This window comes from Antechinus flavipes, chromosome 5 (genome assembly GCF_016432865.1).
Source record: "Antechinus flavipes isolate AdamAnt ecotype Samford, QLD, Australia chromosome 5, AdamAnt_v2, whole genome shotgun sequence".
In the NCBI taxonomy this organism is placed as follows: domain Eukaryota; kingdom Metazoa; phylum Chordata; class Mammalia; order Dasyuromorphia; family Dasyuridae; genus Antechinus; species Antechinus flavipes.
The window spans coordinates 116,260,852-116,285,728 of NC_067402.1; the positions used below are offsets into that span (position 1 = coordinate 116,260,852).

The 24,877-nt window shown below is 39.9% G+C and overlaps 2 protein-coding genes across 2 annotated transcripts; one reads left to right on the forward strand and one right to left on the reverse strand.

Annotated features, from left to right (window-relative positions):
- Positions 1 to 545: 545 nt before the first annotated feature.
- Positions 546 to 5,293, reverse strand: ARF5 (ADP ribosylation factor 5). The gene is made up of 6 exons (XM_051963248.1): positions 5,062 to 5,293; positions 4,159 to 4,239; positions 3,722 to 3,831; positions 2,818 to 2,889; positions 1,248 to 1,373; positions 546 to 1,068 (listed from the first exon to the last, which is right to left on the reverse strand). Exons 1-6 carry the CDS (start codon positions 5,126 to 5,128, stop codon positions 982 to 984), a joined length of 543 nt encoding a protein of 180 aa, XP_051819208.1. The 5' UTR covers positions 5,129 to 5,293; the 3' UTR covers positions 546 to 981.
- Positions 5,294 to 7,324: 2,031 nt separating this feature from the next.
- GCC1 (GRIP and coiled-coil domain containing 1) lies at positions 7,325 to 17,710 on the forward strand. Its single transcript, XM_051963241.1, has 2 exons — positions 7,325 to 8,588; positions 10,640 to 17,710. Exons 1-2 carry the CDS (start codon positions 7,551 to 7,553, stop codon positions 11,930 to 11,932), a joined length of 2,331 nt encoding a protein of 776 aa, XP_051819201.1. The 5' UTR covers positions 7,325 to 7,550; the 3' UTR covers positions 11,933 to 17,710.
- The last annotated feature ends 7,167 nt before the right edge of the window (positions 17,711 to 24,877 follow it).

Here is a 24,877-nt window from a genome sequence, read left to right on the forward strand (position 1 = left end):
CCTTCCCAGTTGGAGGACTTCTCTAGAGGGCAGAACACCTAGTAGCACACACTGTAAGCACAATATTCCGTCGGATCTAAGATATTCTGTTCCAGTGGAGGGATAAGCAATAACTGAGATGATGGAGCAGCCGGAGCTCCTGCTGAGAAGAGAAGCCAGAGATCCAGCTGAGGGGCAGCTAAGTTCCTTAAATAGGGACATGATTGCTTTCGGGCCCGGTGGCGCACACTGAGCAAGAGCTTTTGATCTGTCTAGTCCCAGGTACAAATATTAAAGCAAGGCTGAGCCAAGCAGCCAAGATGGCTAAGAAAAAAGTATTACTCCTTCAGCCCTTGAAGCCACAGCATTTCCCAAACCAGTTTCCGTTTTGTTGCCTCCCTCTGAGGCAATATTTCCATTAGCGACTCATTTGTATATAAAGTGTTTGTTTATAAAGTGTGTTCCTCACAAAACAGGTCATCAAGATACCTAGGTAATGCTACCTCAAGGTACCCTGTAAAGAAAAATGATTTGTTCCCATTCTAGAGATGAAGGCAACAACAAAGTTACAAACCACAGCAAATTTATTATTCAATATCCAGTGCTGAATCACAGCACCAGTCTGGTACCCCTCCCCACATCCCCCCAAGAAATGTACCCAAAAGAATGAAATCAAAAGTCAACCCAGTTTCTTTTCTGGAAGGCCTTGGTTCCTGTAGCTGCTTGCACAGTTCCCAGGGAGTCAGAAGACAACCCTTTTCCTCCCTCCCCCCAGTACCCAGAGGGTTAGTCTTTTGGGTCCTGGTAAGAGAGAACATGCAGGCAAGAACAGCTGTAACAGAGAGTGTGTGTGAGTGTCTGAGTGTGTGTGTGTGTGTGTGTGTAGAAAGGGGGGAAGGGTAGGAAGCAGGAAGTGCTGCCTCAGGAGTCCTCAAGAGTTCAATTGTCCAAGAGATACAACCTGGGAATTTTCTTCCAGCTGGGGTTTTACTCCTGAAGTAGTTAGCGCTTTGACAGCTCATGGGAAAGCCAGTCCAGCCCATCATACAGCCCGGTACCCTGGGTAGCACAGGTTGCTTGGACATACCACTGTAAGGGAGAAAGCTCAGATTAGCAAGTGGGTAAGCAGTTGGATGCTTAGGGGATGGAAGCCTCACTTCTCATGTTAGCCTTCATTTTTTCAGGCATAATTCTTTCCCCATACCACCCCTCTAATCTCCCTCTTGCCTCCAGTCCCCAGAGGAGAGAGAGTGAGGAGACAAACTCACAGTCCGGCTACGTAAGCTCTGCAAACCCAATTTGTCAGTCAGTTCGCTCACAGGCATGGCATTGGGCATGTCCTGCTTATTTGCAAACACCAGCAACACAGCCTCCCGAAGCTCATCCTCCTGGAGCTTGAGAGGGGAAAAGAATAGAAGGATATGATAAGGATTCATACATTCATCATACATTACTGCCACCCTTTCTAAGAGAGGCAAGGTAAACCCTGAAGGACAGAATGAACAGTTATTGAGTGCCTTTTATGCTGGGCACTGTGCTAGGCACTTTACAAATATTATTTTATTTGTTCTTAACTACAACTATGGAAGGTGGGTGCTATTATGAATTCTTCATTTTATAGCTGAGGAAAGTAAGACAGAAATTAAGTGGTTTGGTCACAGTCTCACAGCTACTGTCTTGAGGCCAGATTTAAATTAAGATTTTCTTGAGTCCTAGGCTAGCACTTTATCCCCTTCACTACATGCCTCTAGCTAAGAGTATTCTACAGTCAGCAGAATATAGTATTTATAATCTTCATTTGTAAAATGGAAAACTATTGTTCTACTTACCTCAGTTATTTAATATGTTAACTTTAATATATTAATATATTAACATATGTTATATGTAAATATGTTTTTATGAATTGTAAAGTACTATATGAAAGTTATTTTTATATCAAAATTTCTTAATGATTTGTAGAACCTTGGTGATCCACATAAAGTGAAGAGTTTCTAGGAGAAGGATCTCAATTCAAGTGATATTTCCCCCTATTAAAATATTAAATATGAATGAATAAAAACTACCTATTGCAAGCATTTTCAGCATTAAATTAGATTCAGTTTCTTTAATTTTGAACTAACATTTTTCCATTTTTTTCTTGAGTATTCTATATCTATAGACCAGAATTTGTGAGTTCTTTATATATAATTCAGATGTTACGAATTCATAATTCAAGCTTCACATTGTTCTGTAGCTGAACTACTTAAAGAAATGCTACTTCTACATAGCTATTATTACAGTAATTGTAAATATAAATGAAATAGAATTATTAATTTTTTTGATAAGGCAACTGGGGTTAAGTGACTTGCCCAGGATCACACACCTAGGAGGTGTTAAGTGTCTGAGGCTAGATTTGAACTCAGGTCCTCCTGACTTCAGGGCTGGTGCTCTTAACCACTATGCCACCTAGCTGCCCCATAAAATAGAATTATTAATGAGTGAAATCACATAGGTCTTGTAAATGACCAATACCTGTTCTTGATAAATGGGATAGAAATTACTTCAACACAGTAACAGATACAATATACAACCTATCTCCCTTTCCCACCTTGGCCAACATCCCACATTACTAAAGGAAAGAGAAAGTCTATTTGACCTGCTTCATCCCATAATGGAGGAGAGCTTCTCTCTTTTTCCTTACCCAGAGTGAATCAACATAAGAGATTTTACATCCAAAAAAAGACTTAGATCTCTTGGCCTAGGCTGCAAACCAGTTTGTGTTCTCACTGTGTCTGCTATTTCTGACTCATGAGAGAGGGCTTATTGTCCAATGTTCTCCACAGCCCATCTGGTACGCACCATCTTCTGAAGCTCATCGGCAGATTCTTGGACTCGTTCTCTGTCATTGCTGTCCACTACAAAGATAAGCCCCTAGGGTGGGAAGAAAGAGCACAGCCCAGCCAAAGAAAATGAATCATAGTTCTATCCTTTCCATCCCTTTCCTTGCCCTTTCTATAATTCTACTTTTATCCATCAATGGACTCAACTGTTCATTCTAAAAATGAAACAAAAAACCCAACTCCCAAGCCCCAAACATCTTTTGAATATTTATTATATGCAAGATCCCTGTGAGGGAGAAAAATATATGCTTTCTAGTTTCAAAATATTTATTAATGTAAAAGGACAGATAAAACAATATTGTATAAGGAAAAATGTCCTTGGGGTCATCTCTAGGTAATATAAGCCAAAGCTATGGGAACATGAAAAGAAAAATTGTTTCTGGGTGGAGAGATCAGAGAAAACTTCATAGAGAAAGAAGCAGTATTTGGAGGGGACCTGGAAAGATGAAAAGAATTTTTAAAAGTAGAGGGAAAGAAATTGGAGTAGGAGAGAAGGGTGAAACAGGAATATTTTAGGCTGAAGGAAAGGTGAGCAGAAGCAAGGAGGCAAGAAACACAAACTACTAAATCAAAGTGGCTAGAATCCAAAAGGGAATAGTTGGGAAAATGGTTAAAAAGTAGAATAAAAGTTCTGTGAGGGCAAAGGGCTATTTCAATTTTTAGCTTTAACACCTAATATAGTATCTGGCACACAGTCAGTGCTTAATAGATAACCAGACAGAAAAATGAGTTTTATTTTGTAGGCAGTGGGGAACTATGGGAAATTTTAAGTGGTGGGGGGCAAGGAGGTATAGCTATTTAATGCTATTTTTGCCTGGCTGGACAGTAGTATGGGATCCCTAGATCCCAACTCTCTGGCCCACCTGAGTGTTTTGAAAGTAGTGTCTCCAAAGAGGCCGAATCTTGTCCTGGCCTCCTACATCCCAGACGGTGAAACAAATGTTCTTATATTCCACGGTTTCCACGTTGAAGCCTGTGAGGAAAGGGAAAAGGGGGGAAGCCTGGGGGGGAGGAGGGGCACTGTAATGTGGGCAGGTACATTCAACTCCACCAAAGTGAAGGGACATCAGCATGGAGAGGAGAACTTCTGGGAATCCCCAGAAGTACCTCCTGCAGAACCCAGGGTTACATCTTCCACATCCTGGCACTATCAGCCCAAAACACCATGACCTACTTTCTCAAAGCTGCCGTGTCTAGTGTCAGGGTCAGGCCCCAGAGAGGAGATGCTGGGGATTCTCACGCACTACAGAGGAGCAGATCCCGAAACCAACCCTCCCTCCCTTCCTTCCCCGGAGCTCACCTATGGTGGGGATAGTCGTGACAATCTCGCCCAGCTTCAGTTTGTAGAGGATTGTGGTCTTGCCTGCGGCATCCAAGCCGACTGCAATAGAGATGCAGGGTAATGGAAACCGGCTACCGGAGAAGCTCCGAAAGAGACGGGGAGGGAGAGGATCCAGGAACCGATAAGAGCTCAACGGGAAAAATGCAATGGGAAAACCTCCACTCGCATCTCCCACTCCTTGGAGCTATGTTTAGGGGCATCAGGAAGAAGCCTGGGCATTATAAGCCATTTCTCAATAGAAAGAAACGCACTCTCCAAGCCAAACAAAAAACCCCACCCAAAATAGGCCTGTATTTTAAAGGAAAGAACGCAGGGAATGAGGTAGGGGCACCCTTAGAGACGGGGGATGTGTCTCCCGGAAGAAGCCTCTACAGAGAGACATTCCAGCCGCGTCCAAGAGCCTGGCGTGGGGGTGGATGGGCGGCCTGTGGGTTAACCCCACACAGGCCAGCAGGTTCCAGGGCCGGGGCGCCGGCAGGCTGGGGTTGCTGCTGCCGCTGCAAAGCGGAGGAGGCTGCAGGCAGGGCCAGCTGGGCGGACCGCCATCCCTTCCCTATCTAACCCCGCCCCCCACTCGCTAGCCGCGGGGCCCGAACGCCGGGGGTCCCCTTTCCCTCTCCTCCTTCGCCCTCCACCCCGTGACTCAGTTTCCCCCATCTCTCCTCCCAGCCCAACCCCCAGCTTTTTGCCCGTGGGTAAGGAAGGGGAGGCCGGGGCTGGGCGTGCAGCAAGGCAGAGCGGGGCCGGGCAGAGCGGCTGCGGGGGCGGCGGAGGCAGGGCGGGGATGCTGCGGGGGCGGCGGAGGGCGTTACACCGTGGGCAGGGAGGGATGCGGGGGTGTGACGCTGCCCGGGACCTCACCCATGAGGATCCGCATCTGCTTCTTCCCGAAGATCCGCGAGAAGAGCGCGGACACCGTGAGGCCCATGACTGGGCCGGGGAGGGAGGAGCGGGGAGCCGGGAGCCGGGAGCGGGGAGCCGGCAGGTTGCTGGGGGGATGAGGAGCAGCGGCAGCAGGAACCGGAGCCGCCTCCGCGCTTACAGGACCAGCGTGACGTCACTGGAGAGCTCCGCCCCTCATTAGGACCCCGCCCCCACTCCGCGCACCTTAAAGATCTTAGAAGCCAGCCACCTCTTTGCAGAAGAGAAAACTGAGGCAGGGAGAAGGGAGCGATTGGTTCGAAAGGTAAACCGCAGGAGAGGGATTCGAACTCTGTTCTTCTAACTCCAAATCACTTCTTTCCAACCAGGAAAAACACGGAAAGAAAGCTCAAGAAGAAACTCCCAGCATTCTGGAACAGCACACGTGGGACATTGTGTATATTGGGTATCTATGTAGGTAAGTAGAAATGGGGAGGAATCACCACATATATTCTCAAGAATATCGCCTCAGAGCCCATTTTAGCTCCCATCAGCAGGATCAACTGTAAGAGAGGCGACTTCTTGCCTCCCAGACCACCTCATGAAGCGTTTCCTACCCTTTAACCTCTTGTTTTCAGTCTTTCCCAGAGCCACAGCAAAGGAAGGCGTGGATTTGTGAACACTTTCCAGGTATCACAACAATAAACACCGATGATAAGAAGTACCATCTTAATGTCTTGTTTCCACTGCAAAATAAGGAATGGATCTATGGACTTTGCCCTTTCTTCAAGGTATCACACCTGTTCTAAAATAATCACTAATGATGATAGACAAATGAAATATGTATTAAGTACTTTAAAAATGTTCTAAGCACTTTGCTAAATGCTGTGATTATGAATAAAACTAAGACAATCCATGCTTTCAAATAACTTTTTCCCCCCAAGAGCATTCTAGGGAATTCTAGTGTGGTTTATTTGCTATTCCCTGCCTTCCTCTCTCCCCCCATATTAATAAGAGGCAGGATAGAGTAAAAATTTATCTCTTTAAATAAGAAATTTTTTCTTATACGGGAGAAAGCACATATTCAAGTTCAGATGCAGTTCCCAGATTTGCTGCTTTTTCCTCTCCCTAGATATACAAATATACTTCACAAAATAAGCCCTTTTTTGGGAGGCAATGAGGTTGAATAACTTTCCCAGAATCATAGCTAAGACTGAATGTGAACTGCAGGGCAGGTGCTCTATCCACTTTGCTGTCTATCTGCCCCAACAATAGATCTTTTGAGTTGGAAAGGGCATAAGTAATTATCTAATCTTCTCATTTGACAAATGATGAAAGTTTATGATCAAGAAGAAAGTGACTTTCCCAGGATTATACAGGTCAGAAAAATATTAGAGATTTGAATTCAGATCTTAGACTCACAAATAAAGGATTCTTTCATTACCTCCTGTAACACTAGACATCTGTATTAATAAACACTTGCTGAATTGAATAAAACTAGACTTCTGTAGATTTCAGTTTGCAGATTTAGAGTTAGACAATTGTCAAAAATCAACTGACCATAATGCCTGCAACTTTCTGGATCTTCTGCTTTGGTAGATATAATAACCAGCATTTTTACAATGCTTAAGGTTTGCAACGGACATTGTAAATGTCTCGTTTGATCTTCACAACACACTGAGGTAGATGCTATTATTCCCACTTTACAGATGGGAAAACTGAGGCAGACAAAAGTTAAGTGATTTGTCCAGGGTCACCTAGCTAGTTAGAGGTATGGAGAACGGTCCCTCGGTACCGCTCTCCTCCACTTCCCACGGAGGGCAGGGATCTCCTTCAAGCACTGCAGACATTTTAATATTTATATAACACTTTAAGGGGTCCATGATCCAGAAGATGGTCGTGCACGCTTGGCAGGGGGTCGCCTCCATTCCCTGCTCTGCAGTCATGCATACAGGTCTCTATATGCATTATTCCAAGGCTCAGTCCCACTATTGCATCAGATACCTAGAACAGCTCCAGCCCTTCCTCCCCACAAGTAACCACCTCTTGTAGGGGTCAAGGAGCAACTTGAACAACAAAGCTGGAGCTCACGGTCCCTTCCCCCAGAGGCCCCGCCCCCTCTCTATGCCCCACCCCTTCGCTCTGTGTTCTTCCTCCCTTCCCAAAGCGCACGCCCATCCCGAATGCCCACCTTCACTTCCGGCGAACCCGGAAGCATTGTTGGCAACAGACTGAAGTGCTTACTGAGTAGAGTTCGGATCTGGAACCGGTCGGTCCGGGCTCGGGGGCCCAGGGAGCGAGGGACGCGGCGACATCTGCTAGCTTCGTCAGTCGCCCCAGCAGCCCTCGGGGCCGGAGCTGGGAAAGCACTTGCCATGGCGGCGTTGGCCGCGATGACCGCTCTGCGGGAGCGCGAGTAAGAGCAGACCCCGCACCTCCAGTCCCTGCTGGGGCTCCGTGAGCAGTGACGTCACGGAGCAGCCCCTGCCATGGAGAAGTTTGGCATGAACTTCGGCGGGGGGCCTAGTAAGAAGGACCTGCTGGAGACCATCGAGACGCAGAAGAAACAGCTGCTCCAGTACCAGGTCCGGCTCAAGGACGTTGTCCGGGCCTATAAGAGCCTGCTGAAGGAGAAGGAGGCTCTGGAGGCCAGCCTCAAGGTGCTCTCCGCGTCCCACGAGGCGGATGACGCCGGCTTAACCGCTGTCCAGCTCCCCGGCCTTCCGCTGGCCGACGCTGCGGATGACCGGTGCTCCACTCACAGCGAGGACAGCACCGGCACTGCTACCAGTCTGGACACAAGCGCCAGCCTGACCAGCACCAAGGGTGATCCCGGGGTGGAGGAAGAGAGACCGGCCAGTGGCCCGGCGGCCCCAAAGTCGGAGGAAGCCAGTGGGTCCGAGAGTGGCATTAGTTCCAGTAGTGGGGATGTGCCGGCCGGCGGAGGGGGGGACATGGACAAACGGATTCACCAACTGAAGACTCAGTTGGCCACTCTAACCAGCTCTTTGGCCACAGTGACCCAAGAGAAGTCCCGCATGGAAGCCTCCTACCAGGCTGATAAAAAGAAGATGAAGCAGGATTTGGAGGATGCCGGCAGAAAGGCGGAGGAAGAAAGGGGCCGTCTGGAGGCAGAGCTCAAGGGGCTGCAGGAGCAGATGGCGGAGACTAAAGCCAGGCTGATCACCCAGCAGCATGACCGAGCCCAGGAGCAGAGCGATCACGCCTTGATGCTGCGGGAGCTGCAGAAGTTGCTGCAGGGAGAGAGAACCTTACGGCAGGATGTGGAGCTGCAGCTGGAGGAGACCCGGGAAGCCCTGGCTGGACAGGCCTACTCCGCCGACCAGGTGGAAGGGTTCGAGGTGCAGATCAAGCAGTTGACCCGTGAAGTGGAAGAGCTGAAGCGGGAGCTGCAGGCTCTTCGAGAGGAGAAAAGCCTTCCGGATCCTCGACTGGAAGAGCTTCAGGAAGAAGCTGCTCACCTTAAGAATCATTTCCAGACCCAGCTGCAGCAGGAAATGAGGAAGGTAATTCACCTTATCTGATTCAGATCTAAGAGAACTTAATTTGAGACCAGGAATATTATGCTTTTTCTTTTTGGCCAGCAGGATAGTTATAAAATGCACTCAATGCGTAAGGAGAAAACCTTAGTTCAGATCCTTACTGTGTCACTTATCGGCTTTGTATCATTAGGGAAGTTGCCTTATCTTTAAAGAACTCTTAGTATTCTTTTCTGTAAAATGAGAGATTCGCACCGAATTGGTCTCCAAGGGCTTTTCAGAATTTCAATTCCTATTTTATTCTCATGGTTAAAATTTCTCATGAACAAATCTACTGGAAAATCGTGGTCTAATTGTCATAAAAATTACAGAGTACATCTAAGGGGGTGTAGTGTTTGTGGGTGATTTTTGGAAAATCTTTGTCTGTTACAAAACTTACAAAGCACATCTAAGGGGACGTAGAGTTTGTGGGTGCTATCTGGAATGAAGTTGGAGTGCTCCCAGTTTCTGGGCAGTGGTTTCTTATAACAGCTGTGTTCAAAAAAACAATGAAGTACTGTATTCTATGTGGTTGATTTTTTTTTTTTTTCCAGATGGAGACAGTCTCCTTCAGTTGTCAGTCAAAACTTGTTTTGGAGATGAGTATGCTATTCCAGAAAAGTCTTTTAAATTTTGTGAGGGCCCCTGTTCAATTCTGAACTTTTTAAGACAGGAGTAGGATGTAGTAGCATGCAGTTTCCAGGTAGGGTTGGGGGAGAATAAACAACTAATTAAGTTGGAACTCAAAGCAGAGTAGTACTCAACAAACATTACATGCCTATCATGTGCTAAGGCACTGCCAGGCAGTGGGTTTACAAAGGGAGAGACTTGGACCTGAAAGGGCTCACATTTTATTGGGAAACAGGTGGCAGGAAGAAACAATGCATGTATACAGATAAGCAATAATACATGGTAGTATGGGAGAGATTTAGATGAAGTGATGTAGAAAAATTTGAGGAGGGAGAGAAAATTTTATTCTAGTGAATCAGGGAAGGATTTATAGAGAATAATTCATTTTGAATTGCTTGAGCAGAAAGTTGCTACTCAGGGAATAACTAGTGCATTTGTTAAGTGATCTTTGTCAAATCACATAAAATGAGTTTAGCATTATTTGGCGAAATAAATTCTTAGAGGGGCAACTAGATGATACAGTGAATAGAGCACTGGCCCTGAAGTCAGGAGGACCTTAGTTCAAATCCAGCCTCAGACACCCAGGATGTGTGATCCTGGGTAAGTCACTTAACCCTAATTGCCTAACCCCCCCCCCAAAAAAAAAAAAAAAAGAGAGAAAGAAATTCTGAGACATAAAGGGATGAGGGTAGGGTTGCAGAATGAGAATAATAGTTTTACTGGCACCTAAATTAATGAAAAAGTTTTCTAAAGTTCTTCCAATTCTTGCCAGCATACCCTGTTTAAATGTAATGTTCTCTTGTTGAGTTTCCTTGGAGGTCTTTGAGAGCAGTCTTCCTTTCAGGTCAGTAATCACCACAAGTGCAGCCAGGTGTTAAAGTCCAAATCCTTTGTTGTCTCTCTTCAAAGTCTTGTCTTTTTTACTTGGGGCTCAGCTAGTTTTCTGGAGGCCTCTCTCTCTCCTTGATTCTGAGAGCTTGAGCTCCTACCTGCCTTCTCTGGCTTATGAATTTCCCCGATTGAATCCTGGCTGAGGTTCCTAACTTATATACCCCACACTGAGTATGCACCAATCATTATGTCACTAGGAAACCATTATTTGTTGTAGGATTAAATCAATGCTAAACTGGATTTAACTATTGTCTCCTCAATTCCACTTAGTACCTTGTTTCAAGTTCTTGCCCATAACATCTCTTTGTAGGTTTAAATCAATCATACTGAACCATGTTAAATAGATAACTATTGTCTCTATCAATTCCACTGACTTAGTGCCTTGTAAACATCCTTTGTTTCAAGTTCAGAGTTCTGGCCAGTAACAAAAGGTCTTCTCTCTTCCCTTTCCTGATTCAGTGACAAGCTCTGCACTCTCTTTCTCATCATTCATCTTTGTTCATTTCCTTGGTTTTTAGACTGCTTTGGCAGAGGAGCAGCTTCGTCAATATTCTCAGATGGAGGAACAGAGAGTAGCTGCCTTAGAGAATCAAGTCTCAGAAGTGTCTGAACTGCTGGGTACCTATGAGAAAGCTAAACAAAAGGACCAGCTGGCCATTCAAAAACTAAAAGATCGCCTTCTGCAGCTGGATATGGAGAATAAGACTCTTGCTCTTGCGGCCTCTAGTCGTTCTCCCCTGGACAGTCACAATGAGGAGACCAGCCTGGATGTCAATGTCCTAAAGGATAAGATGGAGAAACTGAGGAGACTGCTGCAGATTGCAGCCAAGAAGAGCCAGGTGTCTCTAAATATGGAAAAACTGTGTGAAATAGAGATGCTGACAAACTCAGATGCTGCTGATGGAGAAAAGGCCACTGCACTCTACTACCAGCAAGAGCTAAAGCAGCTCAAAGAGGAATTTGAAAGGTACAAAATGAGGGCCCAGGTTGTCCTCAAGAACAAGACAACCAAGGATGGAAACTTAGCTAAGGAACTGGAGGAAAGCCAGGAGCAGCTTGCAGAGCTAAAGGAGAAATACATTTCCCTTCGACTCTCCTGTGAAGAGCTAGAACGACAACACCAACAAGAGGCAGAGAGCTGGAAACAGGAGCTGGCTCAGTTGCAGCAGGTCCATCGGCAGGAGCTGGAGAGAAATCAGCTTGATTTCCGGGACCGGACACTGAAGCTTGAAGAAGAGCTACACAAACAGAGGGACCGTGCTCTAGCGGTACTTGCTGAAAAGGATTTGGAACTAGAGCAGCTCCGCTCTGTGGCTTTGTGTTCTGGGTTGCAGGGACATAAGGCCTCAGGGGGCCAGGGCAGTAATGGAGATCTAAGTGACTCAACTCCAGACAGTTTGACCCAAGCTCTGCACTTGGCTGCATCAAATGAGCCAACTTTCTTCTTGTATGCTGAGCAGCTGGCTCGGAAGGAAGTTGAGATAACATCTTTGAGGAAACAAAAGCATAAGCTTGAGGTGGAGGTGCACCAACTTCAGGACAGGCTAATTGTGGAGGGTGAACAACACCGAGAACAAGTCTGTACTTTACAGAGCCACATTGAAAAAAGCATCAGGGACCAAAGCAGGGAGGGGGCCAATCTGGAGTACTTAAAAAATATAATCTACCGCTTCTTAACCCTGTCTGACTCTTTGGGTCGCCAGCAGACACTTACAGCTATATTGACTATCCTGCATTTCAGTCCAGAGGAGAAACAAGTGATTATGAAACTCCCAACTAGTAGTAGCTGGTGGCCTTCTGGCAAGAGATAAAACTCTCTGGCCTTTTCTGTTTCTAAACCCTTTTTTTATCCTGGAGTCTGTTCTGATACTATAACCTCTTCTCTTACAAATAACTGGGATAGTGTCTGTTGTTGCTTCTGGCCCCTGATGTTACCGCTGGCATTACTGTGAGGCATTACTTCTGCTCAGGGGTTTGAAACTGAATGCCAAAGGTTGGAAAATATTGAAACTTTCTAAAATAAAATAATTTGTTATCCTTTGCAATTCCCAGAGACAATTTGGTTTCTGTAGATAATAAATTCCACTGGAAAGGTAATCCAGTACCATCGGTGCTTTCAGTATGATGAGAAAAATGTGAGGTCAAAACAGTAATTTGTTTCTTTATTTCCAGAGGCAGGTGGAATTTTGGTCCACTCCCCTGGGACATGAGACAAGTCTGGAATGGGAATGGTATTCACAGGAATCTTTCAGTAGATGGATGTTTTTCTCATACAGTCCAAGTGTCTTGTGAATTTAGGATTTTTAGAATGTGCCAAGAATTTACCTGGGTGTTCCTTTGAAAAGCAGATGTTAAAGGGAGGGAGAAAGTGCTTTGTCTGTAGCCCACAGGATTAAAAGTGTATTCTTTTTATCTGAAAGACATAGCTACATTTTTGCTCATCAAAAATGAATGATTAGCATAGCCATCCAGTTAAATCCCTTGTGTGGAGAATTAGCTTTAATAAATTCAGAAAAAAAAGGAGAGAAAACCAACGTACTAGTAAAACAATCATTCAAAAGGTACAATAAAATGCCTTTCCAGGGTCACAGTTTCAAATACTTAGGGTACTTTGAAATTCTTGGGATATCCAGGGAACCAAAGGAAAGAAGGAGAGAGACTTTAGAGGTATGATAAGATATTCAGAGGAAAAGAGGGAAGGATTGCCATGAGAAACTGATCTCAGTTCAGTTTTGCTCTCCTCACAGCCTAGCTTCTGGCCTGACAATAGTCCAGTTTTCTAGTCAAGAGCTCAACTAATCTTTAAAAAAATTATTGCTATTTTGATCTTACATCATCTCCATTTTCTGTTGGTTTTTTTTTTTCCCCTCCATTTTAAGAAGCTATTTCTTAAAAACAGTATAAAAAATTAAAAATACTTTAGTCAGACTAACCAATTTATCCAACCAAGCCCAAAATAGGACTACAGATTTAAAGCTGGAAAGAGCTGTAAAGGTCCCTAGATCCACTCATTTTTTTTTTTTAATAGCTTTTTATTTACAAGTTATATGCATGGGTAATTTTGCAGCATTGACAATTGCCAAACCTTTTGTTCCACTTTTTCCCCTTGTTTCCCCCATTCCCTCCCCCTAATGCCAGGTTGACCAATACATGTTAAATACGTTAAAGTATAAATTAAATGCAATATAAGTATACATGTCTTAACAGTTATTTTGCTGTAGAAAGAATCAGACTTTGAATGGAAACACATTTTCTGTGTATCCTTAACTGGTGGTATTTGAGGAGATTAGGGGTTGATGATTTTATTCTACTATCATTGCTCTTAGTCTTTTCATCACTGTTTAGTCTGATTTGTATCCTTCATATCTCTTTCCTGTGCATTTCTTATTCTTCCTGTAAGTTTATATGTTAAAAAAGGATTGTAAAATGAGTGCCAAAAGCATCTTTCTGGATTTTGAGGGGCCTGGTGAATTTTTCTCTTTTTGATGGGAATTATTAAATTTTTTATGTTAGGCAGTTATCTGGTAGATTATAGAATCATAGAGCGGAAGGAACTTCAGAGTTTTGGAGTCTAATTTCCTCATTTAATGAAGAAACAGAGGCACAGAGAAAGGTGGCTGGCTCAGAGTCCCACAGCTAGTAAATATCTGAGGGGTCTTTTAAATCGTTTTGATTCAAAGTCATACAAACTCTTATCCACGATACCACTTGTGCCAAACTAAAGTAGAGATAGATCTTTGCTTCCTGTGTTTTGATTTAGAAAACCACTATTAACAATGTGTTATCTTTTAAATTTACTTTGTAAGACTTTTTACATTTTCATCTGGTTTCCCTTGGTTTTGGATGTTTGCAGGGTTGGATGGGCCTCAGGCAATGATTTTGACACCTGTACTATTCTACCTTTGAGCAAAAATTTTTCCAAGATAATAGATTTATATTTTAATATACATCCCAATTTTCAAGAAGAAACTTGTTTGTGAACTCTTGTGCTGATTGTCAGGACACACAATTTTCCAAGTATAAAGGATCCAGAACTAATAATAAATATAGATGGCCATGAGTTCAGGATGAGCCCACATGACACCAGGTATATCAGACCTAAAATAAGAACAATAATTAGCCAAGAGCAGACTTAAAACCCTGCACTTACCCTAGAACAGGGTTTCTTTACCTTTTTGTGCCATAAATCCCTTTTCAGGTTGGTAAAGTTTTTTAATATAATATGAAATAACTAGCATTATAAAGAAAAGTAATTATATAAAAATAGTTATCAAAATATTAAAAAGAAAAGTTGTTTGCTTTTAGTCTTTCATCTATCAGATTAGTAGTATTTTCCATCATTAGTTTGTTAGAATTGTGATTGAAAGACTTAAGAATTCTGATCAGTATAATGACCAAAGTTATTTGTTTTAATAGTATTGTTCTCATTGTATAAATTGTTCTCCTAGTTCAGTTCACTTAACTCCATTAGTTCATTAGCCTTCCCAATTTTCCTTTGAGACCATCTTCATAATTTCTTAACACAATAATTTTCTAATATACTTGTTCAGCAAAACCCCCAGCTGATGAACACTCCTTTATATCCCATCTTATCATCTTAAAAATAACTAAAAATATTTTAAAAATCTTTTTCTAGAGTATATTTTGCTTGGGACTAATTCTTCTCACCCTATCCTCTCTATAATTCCTCCTTCTTCCTCCCTTTTCTCTTGTATTTCTCTGTTGAATGAAATGTATTTCTGTACCCAACTCTGTGTGTATTTTTCCTCCTTCCATCAGTTCAGATCAAAGTGAAGTTTAAGGGCAAGTCACTTAATCCATCCCAATTGCCTCAGCCAAAAAAAAAGTTTAGATGTCAGACATTCACCTACTTTCTACATGTTAATATAGATTTCTACTTGTACACTTGATTATGTGAAAAAATTTTCTCTAACCTACCTTTCAATCTCCAACACTCTATGCTGCCTTCAACCCATGATACACAGTTTCTTTCAATTTTTCTTTTAAGATCAAGACAAAAGAGAGCCACTTCTAGGTTCTTTGTCTAAGTAGATTTCTTCTATGACACCTATAGTGATGACAGGGCTCATAAGGGACACGTAATATTTGCATATTAGAATACAAGCAGTTTATTCACTAATTCCTTATGTTTGTCCATTGGTATTTACTTTTTTATATTTCTTTCAACATCTTTGTTTGAACTATGCAGCTCTAGTTATTTCATCAGGAATGTTGAAAATTCCTATTTCATTAAAAATTCATTTCCTCCACTGTAGGATTATACTCATTTTTGCTAGGTAAATTATTCTTTGCTGTATAAATATATCCTATGTCTTCTGGAAAATAGTATTTTCAGCTCTGCTTCTCTATAGTGGTGGCTGCTAATTTTTATGTGATCTTGACTGTGGCTTCTTGGTACTTAGATGCTTTTTGTTTGCTTTTGGTATTTTTCCTTTGACTTAGAGGCTCTGAGTTTTGGTTTTGATGTTCTTGGTGTAGTGATTGAAATTTAACAGGAAGGTAAGTTGAGACAATTCTTTGCACAAGGTAACATTAACAAAGGCATGCTGCCTGACAATAAAAGGATCAGTGGGTTGCTTCCACTGATCCTGAACAGACAGTTCCCCTTTTACAAGTTTTGGGGAGTACAGAACAAAGAACAGAACAGGATAGATAATATCATGGAATTGGGACAACATGATTAGTTACAGAACCAAGGCATAGGCAGCAACATGAGTAGTTAGAAATTTGGTAATGAGGGCTAGCAACAATCCCCCATGTTCTCTTGTGAGACTAACAAATAGTTATTATTTGAGTACAGTTGTAAGGTTTAGAGGTAATGAACCAGATCCTCCTGGACAGCAAATCAGATATCTTTGAAGGATAGCTTGAGGGTACTGATATATTAGGCTGGACTCCCTTTGTATTCACACATACCACCACACCCCCCCCCCCCTCCCCAAATTCAGTTAAATTCCCTGAGCCAAGAATAGATTAGAGATTAGCAGAAGTGTTAGATTTTTAAACTTAACCCATTATAGGCTAGTTCAATTTCTGAACCAAGTTCATAGATACATTACAAAAGAAATTCAAAAATGCAAACAGTTTACATTCATTCCCCATTGTTCTTTGTTTTGGGTGTAGCTGCTTCTGTCCGTCCTTGATCAATTGAAACTGAATTAGATCTTCTCTTTGTTGAAGAAATCCACTTCCATCAGAATATATTGTTATAGAGTATCGTTTTTTGAGGTATATAATGATCTCCTGATTCTGCTCATTTCACTTAGCATCAGTTCATGTAAGTCTCTCCAAACCTCTCTGTATTCATCCTGCTGGTTATTTCTTACAGAACAATAATATTCCATAACATTCATATACCACAATTTACCCAGCCATTCTCCAATTGATGGACATCCATTCATTTTCCAGTTTCTAGCCACTACAGACAGGGCTGCCACAAACATTTTCTGCCGATTCTTTCTTAAGGGGTATTACATGTTATATCATTCCAGGCATTTAGAACAATATAGGATGGAGATCTGCAAGGCAAGATCAACTCCCTCAACCCCAACCTCCAGTCTGAGTTAACCTGAGTTTGGGTCTGAGTAACAGTAGACTGCTGCTGAACTCAGCCACTATCAGCCAGCTGGGAAGTTCTGCTGGTTCAGAGGGACAGAACTGGTTTGGCCTCCTCTGCAGGGTCAGACTGGGCTACAAGTTGGAACTGAGACTCTGCTCTGCTCCCAATTTACACCACACAGCTCTCATGACTTTAACTGTAATCTCTATGCCTGTGCTCATACACACAAATGTAAAATCATGTATCCTCCAAGGTGTATATAAACACAATTGCATATATATATATACACATACACACACACACATGCATATATAAATGCACACAAATATATACACATGGACATACCTGCATATATGTTGGGATGTGTACACACGTACACACACAAACTTCCCTTCTCTCTATTCTTCACATTTTAGCCTACATCTCCTGTCCCTGGGCCCTATCACTGGCTGTTTCACATTTCTGGAATGCCTTCTCTCTCTGCTTTTGTCTCCTGAACAACTTGCATTTATACAGCCCTTTAAAGTTTGTAAAGGATATTATGTATATGACCTCATTTGATCTTCACAACAACCTGTAAAGTAAGCATTGTTATTATTCCCATTTTGCAGATAAACAGAGGTTGACAAAAGATTGGTGATTTGCCCAGGGTCACATAGCTAGGAAGATGTCTGTGACTTTTCCCAACCCAATCCAGCATTCCATCCTACTGCTTCACCTAGCTGCTCTTTCTCTCTTTAATTTGTAGTTCAAGGATAATCTTCAGAATATATTTCCTAATGCCCTCAACTTTTAGTGCCCTTCCTCCCAAACTTCTACCTTGTGTTTAATAACTTTGGATATATTTGTATTAAGTTTCTATTTAGGCTATTTATATATAATTTTACTTGTTGTTTTCCTCATTAGAACTTAAATTCCTTGTGGGTGAGGATTATTTCATTTTTGTGTTTGTGTCATCAGTGCTTATCACACAGTAGGGTCTTAATAAATGTTTATTATTTGATTCAAAGATTTTATGCTTTATTATGCTTAAAACATAATATAATTATATGGTATAATATAAAATTAATATTATGCTTAAAATATAAAAACATGAAATGTCATTGTATCCCAGATAGTTTCCTGAGCACACCAAGGATAAAAGAGATAATTGTACAGTTTTCTTTAATTTGATGGCTTGTCTCTCTTCCAGGCACAATTTCAAAAGGCATAAGAGTATTCAGTAGTGTCAGAAACATAATGGAAGAATATTAACATTAAGTTTATAACACATATGCAGCTCTAGGTGCTTGCCTAAGGAAATTAATTTTAAACTCTTTCCACCTTTAAAAGGACATAAACAGTAAGCAAAGAAAGAAATAAGTTAATCATCAAATGGTATTTAAATGCCTAGGTGCACAGTCGACTATATGCTGAGGTTCTTCTGTCAAGAATCCATCTACTAAAGCATAAAGATGCCCTTTGTTTTCTGCGGTTGATTTTTTTTCCTTCCAAAGAACTTGAAGGCATATTTTGCCATTAAAAACCTTAATTTTTTGATGAGGCAGTATGATATAGATACCCTGAATCCATTGCTACACTGTGGGGAGTTGAGTCTGAAGTTGTATCGCTACATCAAAGCAGAACTCATGGCCACAAACATCTTGGCACTGTAACTAAAATAGAAAGGAGAATAGGAAGGAAATATGCCATAGGGGAGGTGTCAAAACACATAGCTCAAGTGTCCCATTGCTTTCAGCAATACTCCTAAATGCAGCCTGAACCAGATTAAGATGTAATTGAAAAGTATTTAACAAAATCAGTAAAAATACAACAGAGCATAATGTTAACATGTGTTTTTCCACGTTAACATATGGTCACAAAGATCCTTATGCACGGTTCCATGGTCCATTTGCATTTGACACTGTTGTCCTATAGTATATTACCATTCTTTTCTCTTCTTCCCCCTACTTTAGACATGCAGCTTAGAATTGGAGAAGGAGTTTATGTAACCCTCCTCACTCCTTGAAAGGTTCTTTTCTTAAAAGAAGGGCCTGGGTTTACAACATTGCTCCCTCTTCTATTCCTATTTCCTACAAAGATAATCTGAGAATTTTTCTGGCTTTCCACCGTTTTACTACTTATTGTCACTCAGATTCCTTTACAAGCACACAGGCTCCTACAACTCAAAATCTGGATTAAGAAGTTAAAGGAAACAAAACTCCTGGCAGAGTCTAAGAAAAATAACAATAATCACCATTAAGCAGTAATCCAACCACAGCTCATAAAATCTCACACCTAATTTTGCAGTGAGTCAGGTTCCCAAGGGAGATTGCTCCTTTAGCTATTGCATAAAGTTCAGACCTTGGACAGCTTTCAGAAAATAGTTCTGGACTTTCAGTTTACTAAGGAAACCGGCACCTTAAGGTACTTATTTTATCAATGTATTTGCTATTCAAAACATATCACCAAACTACTACTAAAACTTTTTCTTTATATTATAATTTCTTTGACTCCTCATGACATAGTAGACTCTAGCCTGGAGTCAAGAAGATTCATCTTTCTGAGTTCAAATCTGGCCTTATTTACAATGTGACTCTGGGAAAGTCACTTAACTTCCGTTTCCTCATTTGTAAAATGAACTAGATTAAAGAAATGGCCAACCATTCCAATATATGTGCCAAGAAAACCCCAAAAGAGGTTATAAAAAATCATACATGACCAAACAGTAACAACATGGCTCATAGGGATCTTGAGGCATTTTTTTTTTTTCTCTTATGCCTTGAAAGTACCTGTCTTTCCAGTTCTCTGCTGGTTTATGTTAATTATTATACTTTATTTACTCTGTTCATTAGTACTATGTCTGTTGTCCTTGCCCAGATTTCTTGCCACTTTAAAGCTTTCAGCAAAGACCACACATTCTCTCCAGTTATCTCTCAGATTGGTCCAATTTCCCTAGCTGCCTATGCATATGGTTGTTCAAATTATTCATCCTTATTTCCTGCAACACATAGGGGATGGAAGAACTACATATCACATAGTCTGCTTCCTAATCTACCAATTACCCACTATTGTGTTGTGGGAAGGCACAAATTTTTAGTAACAACTGCATTTAGATTAACTAATTACTTATTTTCCCTGTGTCCATCCTCAACTCCTATTCATTCCAAACTTTTCTGTCTTTTAAGATCATAACATTTCTAGCAAACTCTTCTAACTCCTCAAACTCCAATTACTTTTTTTTCTCTTTATTATTATTCTTTTTATTTTATTAAAGCTTTTCATTCTAATATCTATTAAACCTAATTTAGTCCAAACCCTACATCTTTATATATTACCAGTTCCTTTGGACTTTATTGGGGTTCAATTCTGTTTTAGGCTAAATATTAAAGAAACTTGTTATCTCTACCTTTGTATCTTTCTCTTTTTGTTTTCTCTTCTTTTCTCCCTTCTCCCATTTTCTCTATTCATTTTCCCTATCTTCTCCTTTTCTCTAAAGCCTCACTTGAAAGTTGTTACTACAAGTAGTATAATCTTACCACACAACTTATTCTTAATTATTCTTTATACTTTGGAGTTCCTAATGCTGGGGTTGAGGATGAGATGGAAAGTAGCTGTTGCTTCTTCAAACTATATTATTCAGCATTCCATTGTTTATTGAGAAAAATAGATATTTTCTTATTTGCTTTAACGCTGTTTATACCTTACTCTGTGGAAAACAAAGAGAGCCAGCTTCAGGAGTCATGGATTCTAGTTTTAGATTTGTTATTAATTGGTTCTGACCAAATCATTTAACTTCTATATATTTTATTTTCCTCACTTGTCAAATAGAGATTGAGTACTTCATTGAATAGTTGTGATAGTCAAATCGGATAGTATATTTGAAGTTTATTGGAAAAATAGGAAATTCTAAGGAAATCATAAAGAAATGGAAAACCTTTACAAATACAAATACTTGAATAGCAGCCTTGTTTTTATGATAGCAAAAAACTGGAAACTGAACTCTTTGATTGTAAGACTACTGGATAAATTATAGCATATGGATGTAAAGGATATTATTACACTATAAGAAATGATGAACATGAAGAAATCAAAGAAACATGGTAAGATGGATGTTGAGTGGAGTAAGCAGAATCAAGAGTATACAAAATGACCAAATAATACAGGATGACCCAAAAGTCTGAATATATTCATTGTCTAAAAACCATTAAGCTTTCACAACAGTATAAATCCTGCTATCCTTTAAAAAATTATTTGAAAGTTTATTTAAATTTTTTAAAACTGATTTACTTTTAAGAATTTTGAAAAACATATTTTAATTTTAACTTGATGAAGTACCCTATAATTATGTATCACATTGGTGATAATTTCTAGATTTTCTCTGACTGGTGAAGATTAAAGGAGGTTCTTTTGGTTGGCTACCTTGGTCACTTGAGCTATCATCATTGTACTTTTTTCATGAGGTAATGTTAAAATTGTCATATATGCATCAATATTTTCTTATTTGAATGATCTAAAAATTATTAGGGTTAGAGATGACAATGAAAGTTTTCATAAAGTTTGAAAATTGATCAGAGCAACATATAGTGCAAAATGATAACCATGTTAAATTTTACTAAGAAACATCAATATTGTTAAAAGTTAAATAATTAACCTATCCTTTATACTCTGAGACTATTAAGGTATAGAACTGCACTAAGACTTTTTTTTCCTTTATAAAGGAAATCAACTCCAAAAACATAAGAACTCAGATCATTTCAATGACCAATCAACTTCAGAGGATTGGTTATAAGAGGGATTGAATCCCTCTTAGCAAAAGAGAAGACTACAGGTTTGGAATGAGGAATATATTGCTTAACAATGTATCAGTTTGTTTTGCAGCTACTGGGAAATGATAACAATAAAAACATCAAAAAATTCAAAGGAATTAAAATATAACATGCTATTTTCTATTCCAAGTATTCTGTATATTCAGAGCTAGAATTAGAGGATAAATTATTTTTGAGTTGGTGATTTCCCTTAATTTTACCCTTCTTGCCACTACTACTACTTGCATACTTCGGTATTTGAAGTGGTTGGTAAAATTTCTCCAAAGGTATAAATACCACCAGTGCAGACTCTGGAAATTTCCTCTTTGGTAAAACTCTTATAAACGAAAAGGAAAAAAAAAAACTTTTTTATTTTCAGTGTTATTACCTACTTCCTTGTAATACTAGAACTGGGTCTATTGCTGAACAAATAAGAAAAATTTCTATTTTTATGGTAAACCAGCAACACCTAGTGTCTATACATATTTCAGCAAAAGATTATTTTTTTGGATACTGTCCTATAAATCCAAGGAGAAGAATGGGAGAAATGTGAGAGTCAGCACAGTAACTGGTTCTGAACAAAGGAACTTTTTCATTTTTCAGAAAGGAAAGAGATCTCAGAGCTAGATTTCTTCCTCTCTGGTTACAGAGAGACTGAGGAAGCATATCAGGGACCATTCTATACTTTATTTAGATTTAAATGCCAATACCTGTCATCAGTTAGCACATATGTAAATGCTATATGAATGATAATTTCCACATGGGATTCAGAGAGATGATGGTACAACCCTGACCCTGGAGTAGCTGGAAAATTAAGATTCCATGGGAAACAGATATGATATGTATACACTCATAAAATATGTAAGCAGAAAGAGACCTAGCCAACGCATTGACTGAGAACTTTAGTTTTTTTTTTTTCCTTCTTACACAATATACTATCTTGAAAAGAGCATCGTGTTTAGAGTAAAATAATCTGAGTTCTAATCCTTACTTCATCATTTATTTTCTTGAGATCTTAAGGTTTTTTATCTCTAAAATAAGGGCTTTGAACTGTGGAAAGAGATTCTTAATATTCTGCATTTTACAAGGCTAAAAAGTCTAATTGTGTCTAAAATTGTGACTGTGAGACACAATGTATCTATGTATACATACATGCTCATATAATTTTTTACATTTCTAAAAGAGGAAAAGAGGTAGTGAAGTGTAATTTAAAGTGCTTCTACAGAAGTAAACCTAAAAACATCACTAAACTAGGTCTACCTTTAGAACCAGAAAAAACATTACTTGGTATATACCCCAAGGAGCTAAAAGGACTTTTATGCATACAAATGGGGAAGTTAGGTGGCTCAGGGGATAGTGTGCCAGACCTGGAGTCAGGAAGACTCATTTTCCTGAATTCAAATCTTACCTCAGCAGTTACTAGTTATATGATCTTAGGCAAGTCTCTTAACCCTGTTTGCCTCAGTTTCTCTTCTGTAAAATGAGCTGAAGAAGGAAAAATATTACTTCAATATCTTTGCCAAGAAAACCCCAAATAGAATTTTTAAAAGTTGGACATGACTGAAAAATGACTGAACAATAGCAAAATGCAGAAAAATATAGCAACACCTTTTCTTTTTTTTGTTTACAAAACGTTTGCATAGATAATTCTCAAAATTCATCCTTGCAAAACTTTGTGTTCCAAATTTTTTCTCTCCTTTTCCCCATCCTCTCTCCTAGACAACAAGTAATCCAATATATGTTAAAAGTGCAATTCTTCTATACACATTTCCACAATTATCATGCTGCACAAGAAAAATCAGATCAAAAGTGAAAAAATGGGAAAAAAATAAAATGCTAGCAAACAATTTAAAAAATGAAAATACTATGTTTTGATCCCTATTCAGTCCCCACAGTCTGTTCTCTGGGTGCAGATAGCTCTCTTTATCACAAGACCATTGGAACAGGCTCAAATCACCTTGCAGTGATTCAATCAATCAGAATTGATCATCATAATCTTGCTGTTGCTGTATGCATTGTTCTTCTGGTTCTACTCACTTCACTTAGCATCATTTCATGTAGGTCTCTTCAGGCCATTCTAGCAGCACTTTTTCTTTTTGTAAGAAAGAACTGATTAAAGTAGATTTATATTAATTGAAGGGTAGCTACATAAATCTAGGTTATAAAAGTAATGTAATATTTTTGAGTCATAAGAAATTATGAAAGGGATGGATTCAGTGAAACTTTAGGAGACTTGTATGAATTGATGAAGTGAAATGATCAGAAACAGGAGAATAATTTAGACAATGTTTACAGCTTTGTAAAGAGCAACATCTGTGAAGGACTTGAGAATTCTGATCGATGCAGTAAGGAAACATTAATACTTCCCCCTCTTTTGGCAGAGAGGTGATGGATAAGTGGTAGAGCATGTACATTTTCAATCATGATTAATGTGTTAATTATTTTGTTTATCTGTACTTGTTGTAAGGGAAGGCTTTTGTTTTATTTTTAATATGGTAGGTTTCTAAGAAGAAGTGGTAAGAGAAGTACTAATGATAAGAAAAGAAAGAGCATAATTAGATACATAGAAGAAAACAGAAGGGAGTTAAGGGAAGCAGAAGGATTGCAATTATTGTGATAAAATTAATATACATTGTAAAAAAAAGCTGTACATGATAGAGATTCATAGTATCACAAACAATTGTCCTTGTCTAGTTCCTTGTAGAAGGATGTTCATGTATAATAATAAAATGGAAATAATAAATAGAATAAGAAAAAGAAAAAGAAAAATTTAAAAGTAAAATAACAAATTTGGACCAGATGACATCTAAGTTTTATTTAAACTCCATAGTACTATATTCCCATTTATGTTAACTCCCTCACTATACAAATGAGTAAATTGAAGCACAGAGAGTTGAAGAGACTTGCCTAAAATTATGTAGCTGTTAAGTTGCTAAGATGGGTTTTGAATCTAGGTATTCTGCCCACAGATCTAGGGATCTCTGACTCTTAGACATGCAAGTGAGCATATCTAACAAATTAGCAAACCACCTCTCCCAACCTGTCTTTCCATTCCATCTGTCATTTTCCTGGTTCACCCAAGAAGAATGATTTCCCTTGATCTGTATGATCCCATACTATATCAAAGTATGAGCTATCAATGGAGAATAGTAGAATAGTCCCTATTTTTGCCTCTTTATACTTTATCTCCTATTTTTGTCATTTTTTTTTTTTTTTTTACCCTTCACCCTATCAATTGCCACTTTGGACTTCCAAGCATTTTAGTTTGTCAAGAGACAAATTACTAGATCTTATCTCTGCTTCTAAATCTATATCCTGATGCCTTTGGGTATTAAAATTGGTTGAGGGGAGGAATTGAAGAACAGAATCAGCTTGTAGGTGGCCTTCCA

Bases quoted from the DNA above. Each gene is read 5' to 3' on its own strand.
- ARF5 (XM_051963248.1), bottom strand. From the start codon at position 5,128: ATGGGCCTCACGGTGTCCGCGCTCTTCTCGCGGATCTTCGGGAAGAAG. The intron at 2,890-3,721 runs GTGGGCCAGAGA...TTCCCACCCTAG, and splicing joins ACTACTTTCAAAACACTCAG to GGGCTTATCTTTGTAGTGGA. The intron at 1,069-1,247 runs GTGAGTTTGTCT...TCTCCCTTACAG, and splicing joins AGAGCTTACGTAGCCGGACT to TGGTATGTCCAAGCAACCTG.
- GCC1 (XM_051963241.1), top strand. From the start codon at position 7,551: ATGGAGAAGTTTGGCATGAACTTCGGCGGGGGGCCTAGTAAGAAGGAC. The intron at 8,589-10,639 runs GTAATTCACCTT...CTTGGTTTTTAG, and splicing joins TGCAGCAGGAAATGAGGAAG to ACTGCTTTGGCAGAGGAGCA.